Raw genomic sequence first — 6,000 nt, 5'->3', positions numbered from 1 at the left:
TTTTTTTTTTTTAAGATTTTATTTATTTGACAGAGAGACAGCGAGAGAGGGAACACAAGCAGGGGGAGTGGGAGAGGGAGAAGCAGGCTTCCCGCCGAGCAGGGAGCCCGATGTGGGGCTCAATCCCAGGACCCTGGGATCATGACCTGAGCCGAAGGCAGACGTTTAATGACTGAGCCACCCAGGCGCCCCGGATGTTAATGTTCTAATTTCAACAAGATTCCAAACTATAACGGTAGCTACACACTCACATGAGCTGTAGAGGGAGATGTAGGCTGAAAAAGATGTTGGAGTACCTCTTTCCCAGCCTGGGGAGCCCCAGACAGGTCAGGGACATATAGGGGTCCATGTGTAATGAGCTTGGATGAGTTTTGTGGGAAGATGTTGGAGGGGATTTTAGTGAGATCTGCTGGTGTGTTAGGCCCTGGGGCGCAGAGCAGAGGTAGGGGACCTGCATTCCACCTTGGGCTGGTGGAAGAGAGGATTTCCCTGGAACTGTTAGAAGCTTACCCTGCAGTCTCTCTCTGATTGAGGGGGTATGGGCTGTGACCATTGACTCCCTCCCAGAAGTCTGCAGCTGCCCTGTTCAGCTTGGTACTCACTAGCAGCATGGCTACTTAAATTAATTAAAACTAAATGAAATAAAAATTCAGCTTTCCAGTCACACTGGCCACTTGTCAGTTGCTCATTGGCCACACATGGCTGGTGGCCTACTGAAATGGACAGGGAGGAAATCTGTCCAGCATCTCAGAAAGTTCTGTTGGTGGCACGTATCCACTTTGGACACAGACAGGGGAGTTTTGCTGTTTGAATTGGCCAGCCTTCTGGACTTTGCTGCACCAACAGAGACACTCTGCCCTACAAAACCCTTTATAGAAAAAGTTTCCTAACCCCTGGTTTTGAGGATGGATTTGGGGCAGGGGGTGTGACAGGGGAGGAGCCTGGAGGCCATGGAAGCTTGCACATGGAGGAAAAGTGGACATGGCTGGGAAATATTTGGAAGTACATCACACAGGATTTATCCATGAATTATATACAAGGGGCAAGGTACTGGGTATCCAGTGTGGCTGCACAGCTGGTGGGCTGCGTAGGAAGCCTGGTGAAGGATCTGTCTGGTTTAGTGACTTGTCTGTGGCTCCTGGAAGGCGGCCTGGACCCCGTAATTGTGCCAGGACATTTGCAAGATGGGTGGATGGATGATGGATGGGTGAGAGTGAGGGAGGAGAAGACTGGGGAGGGCTTTCCCCTGGGAAATCAAGAGATGGGTTTGGGAATGTTTCATTTTGCCTTTCTGACCTCCAGATGGAGATGTCACCGTGGCTGATAATGTACGAGTCTGGAGCTTGGAGGGAAGGTCAAGGGTTGACAGAAAGATGGGATTGATTCTGAAGCCAGAGGACTGGATGGGAGAGTTGGAGCCGTGGACTGAGGGCTGGGTCCTGGGCAGCCCACGTGGAGCTGGTGAGAGGCTGGGCAAGTGTGGCCAATGTCACGGGAGGGAACCAGGGAACAGGTGTCTGGAAGCTGAAGAGGAACGTGTTGAGAGAGACTGAGGACAGCTGAGACAGATCAAGGGGACCTGCCCTGGCCGATGCAGGTGTGGGGATCCTGACCTGGGCTGCTCAGTCTCCCTGTTGGCCTTTTCCTCTGCAGCACAGCCAAGGGAACCTGTGGAGTCTAGGTCATACACTGCTCACTTTGTCCCGACCTCCAGGGCCCAGCGGGAGGAACTGGCCTGTCCATGTTGTGCTGCGAGAGTGTCCCAGCCGTGAAGTCAGCCATGGATAGTAAAAGGACAGAAATGGTAATAACATGGGATCCGTGCAATGTGCAGTGTCCACTTCTGAGGTTTCTTTGGAAGCTCTCGAAGGGCAGGGATGGGGCCAGCACTGGGCTTTCAGCACCGCGGACAGCGCCCCGCCCATCAGGCCCTCCAGAACCCTTCCTGATGGATGAATCCCACCCACACTGTGACCTTAGGACCCGCTCTACCAAGCTGTTCCTGATGAGTGTTTGTATCTTCCTCCGCAGCTGGTCTTAAAAAATAAGCTGAGATGTATAGCAGGCACCGTGCGGGGCACCTGGGGCACGCTCTGGGAAGGCAGGGAGTGCTGGGATCCCGGTGGGCATGGGGATCCTATATCAGGATCTGGGGTTTCAGGGACCGTTGTGTTTGAGTCAGGCATCCAAGAAGAGTGCCCCCACCCCTGTCTGAAGGCCTCAGTTTCCCCTGGAGGTGAGGCCCCCTGGGAGGACGGAGGTGAGGAGCTGGAGGCAGGAGTCTGAGGCAGAGCTGAGCCCGACCGTGGCAGTCCTGAGGGGGCGGACACCGGGGTTCCTCCATCATCTTTCTCCTGCAGCGCTCACGGGCCCGGAACTGGGGGGCAGAGGCCTCACCACGGAGCTAAATGGAAAGGAAGTGAGGCAGAGGACTTGGGGGTGTCGGTGGGATAGGTGGTGCAGTGCTGACCAGTAGAACTTGAGCCGGCTGAAGGGAGAAGTGAAAGGGGAGTGTTCATGGACTGGGAGAAGGCCGAGGGGCAGACAGGCTCGGGAATGTTGCTCAGGGAGCAGCAGGAAGGAGAGGGGACGGGCACGGGGCTCTGGGCAGGCTGACCCGTCCTCAAAGCTGGACCTCCCTGCCTCCCCGTACCATCTGCTGGGACCTCCTTGTCAGGGGCCAGGGCTGTGGAAAACCAGACTTGTAAGTCAATAGCTGCTGACTTACTCATCTTTTTGTTACTTCCCGTTTAAACCTTGCAACAATCCCATGAGGGACTGTTGGTGTTTGTCAGATGTTACATGTGGGTAAATGGAGGCACCGGGATTTTAGTAATTTACCAGGATCACGGCGCAGGGGCTGATGGGAGCCTGGGCAGGTCTCATTCCAAAACCTGTGATGGCCACCATCCCCAGGTCAGGCGGGAGCAGGAACTTTGGCACCACCTGTTGAGTGGGAAAAGGGACAGAATTATCTGTGCTCTTGAAGTTCCTTCTTTCCTCTCCCCTCCTCCCCCTCCTGTCCCTTCCCCTCCTCCCCCACTTCCCCCTCTGCTCCCTCTTCCCCCTCCTCCCCCTCCTCCCCCTGTCTACTTATGACAGTTCCACTGACCTCTGAACTCACAAGAAGTCAGGTCTGTATTTGAAACATCCCCTCTGTACCCTGTTCCTGTTCACAATCCCACCCAGCCCAAGCTGCCTTACTGTCCTCGCTCCCATCCACCCCAGCCAGAGGAAGAATGGCTTGTGAATGCTCTGTTTTGCCTTTGAACCAGCCAAGATGCCGTCCACATCCAGAGGTGAAGAAGCAGATGCCGCCGGCAACCTCCCGCCGACCACTGACAAACCCTCTCAAGCCTTAGCTGGGTCTGACTCCCTGGACAGTCCTCCCAGACCCCTGGAGAGATCCGTGGGCCAGCTCCCCAGCCCCCCGCTGTTGCCCACCCCACCGCCCAAGGCAGGCTCCAAATCCACGAAAAACGTCACAGGTGGGTCCGCATGTACACATCCTTCCGTTCATTCATGCATACCTTCAGCCTGGTGGGGTGCCCACCACGGGCTGGTTCTCACCCTTGGCTTTTGTGATCAGGGTTCTGGGCAGGTCCAGGGGAGCAAAACGTGAGACAGGAGAGCAGTTCTTAGCAGGGAGCTCTGGTTGTTAGGAGCAGACCCCTCGGGCTCCCTTGAGCAAATGGGGCACTCTGTTGGCAGGAATCAAAAGTGTCTTCTAGAACCTGAATGGGGAAGATGCAGCCAGCCCCCAGGATGAGGATTTTGTCTGTCTATGTGTCTGGATGTTTGGGTGTCCTTCTGTTTCCTATTCTTTCTCCCTCTCCCCTTCCTTCCCTACTCTGTCCCCACCTCTCCTTCCATCTCTCGCTCTCACAGTCTCTGCTCATCTCTGTTTCATCGTGTCTCCCCAGTGAGCTCCATCCTGCAAGGCAGAGCCAGAGATAAACTCTGGCCTATAGAGTGGTGATCAGAGAGGGGAGCACAGCTGGGGGGAGGCCCCCAAAAGCATCCACTTCCGTAGCTTTGGCCACATTGGCTGAATAATCCCAGGAAGTCGAAACATTCACTTTTGGAGTTTGGGCATTTCTTGTCCCATCACGGGTAGAAACAGGAGACACGGCTAGTCTCAGGGGGAAGGCAGGCCATTACGTTCTTACGGTGACTGTTCTGAAATGTAAATCCTCACCTGTTGCCTCTGAGGGCAGCGGGCATGGAGAGGATGTGGACGGCAGACCTGAGCAGCTTTGACCTCCACCCGCCATGCTGCTCCGTCCCGCTTGCTGGGCCACAAGGAGGCCCGAGTACACACCACGTGTTCCTAATGCGCGGGCCAGCCTCTCTCGGGGGTGGGGTGGCGGGGGTGGGGATGTGTGCCCAATTCACAGTTAAAGAGACAGAGGCTCGGGGGTCTCCAAGCAACGTGTCCCAGGTCCCACAGCTAATGAGACTCGACCCTAGTTCTGGGCTTGAGGCTTATTACCCTCCCACTGCTCTTCCTGCTACAATATTCTTCCCCGTGCTTCACCTGGTCAGTGCCTGGGCCTCGCTGTTCCTCCTTGAGGGGAGCTGTCCCCAACCCCAACCGCAACCCCATAGCAACATGCGTCTTGCCTTCTGGTATTTGCCACATCACTTCACCTTGCCCAGTGGGTTGAACATGTCCCCTCAAAATTCACATCTACCCGGCACCTCAGAATGTGGCCTTCTTTGGCAAAGGGTCTTTGCAGACATAATTACATCAGGAACAAGATGAAATCATCCTGCCTTTGTGTGGGCCCTAAATCCAATGAGAATGTCCTTACAAGAGACCCAAAAGGACACAGAAGATGATGCGGACGTGGAGACAGATTGGAGTGACCTGTCTGCAAGCCAGGGTGTGCCAGGGGTCACCAGCGGCCACCAGGAGCTGGAGGGAGGCCTGGCATCTTTCTCTCTCAGCCCTCAGAAGGCTCCAGCCCTGCTGACACCTGGGTTTCAGACTTCTGGCCTCAACAGCCGTGAGAGAATGAAGTCCTGTTGTTCTGAGCTACCCAGTTGGTGGGACTTGGTGACAGCAGGCGAGGACCCCGCCAGACCCCACCAGATCCCAGACACCAGCCTAAGACCCCACCTGGCGTATAGCAGGTGCTCAGCGAGTGTGTGTGGCTGCGACTGAAGGAGCAGATGCGTGTTCTGAGCCTGGCCTGCCTGTTTCTACATCTCTGGGAAGGAGTCCAAGCCTGCAGTGTGCCAGGGACAGGGCCCCACAGATAAAAGTTTTGAGCAGAATCATGCTGTCCTGCATCTTGTTACTGTCTTATGATAATTTTCTTCTCCATCCATGGGGACCTGAAACAATTGGAAATCCATCTGATCAGGCAGCCTCCACCACGTTTTCTTCTGGCTCACACATAATTTGTTCTGGTCCCTGGGTAACTCAGCAGCCCAGTCCTGCCTCTGCTGTGCTTGGGACGGATCAGGCCTCAGGCTGCACGTGTTCCCCTACTGTGACTCCTCTGCCTGTTCTCACAGCCGAAATTCTGGGTCCCGAGGGCCTCATATTCGGTGCCTCTGACTTCCGCCCTCTCCTTCCAAGGAGCTCCAGAACATCAGGGGCACTAATCTGGAGACTGGATTAGGAACAGGGAGAGCACGGGAGGGTGGTTTTGGTCTGGATCTCTTTTTAACGGCTGAGACCCCATTTTGGTACCTTTGTCTTCATTTTCTCCATTCTCCCTCTTTTTCCTTCTCTCTTGGGGGAAATGTTTGCTTTAGCATGTGAGCGCTAGGTGGCAGCAGAGGACAAAGGCCCCTTACCTGGGCTTAACTGGGACCCAGGGGGACAGCATGCGCGAGCGGAGTCCCCACGGGGCTCTTTCTTGTCTGCGATGGTGCCCCCAGCCTCCACCAGAGGTCAGGGACCCGTCCCCCCACCCCCAGGCCCACTCACAGACTTGCCTTGCTGGGTCTGAATGGTGTTTAATTTGTTTTAATGGGTTGCCAACATTT

General features: G+C 55.3%; 1 protein-coding gene across 2 annotated transcripts in view; it reads left to right on the top strand.

The window, feature by feature from the left end:
- PHACTR3 (phosphatase and actin regulator 3) overlaps positions 1–6,000 on the top strand; it is a 207,421-nt gene that overhangs the window by 127,897 nt on the left and 73,524 nt on the right. For both annotated transcript variants that reach the window (XM_032387744.1, XM_032387745.1), the window contains exon 5: positions 3,276–3,488. In XM_032387744.1, coding sequence (XP_032243635.1) covers positions 3,276–3,488 — 213 coding nt within the window. The remainder of the gene's footprint in view (positions 1–3,275; positions 3,489–6,000) is intronic.

This window comes from Phoca vitulina, unplaced genomic scaffold (assembly GCF_004348235.1).
Source record: "Phoca vitulina isolate PV1807 unplaced genomic scaffold, GSC_HSeal_1.0 scaffold50, whole genome shotgun sequence".
In the NCBI taxonomy this organism is placed as follows: domain Eukaryota; kingdom Metazoa; phylum Chordata; class Mammalia; order Carnivora; family Phocidae; genus Phoca; species Phoca vitulina.
This window is presented reverse-complemented; position numbering and strand designations above follow the sequence as displayed.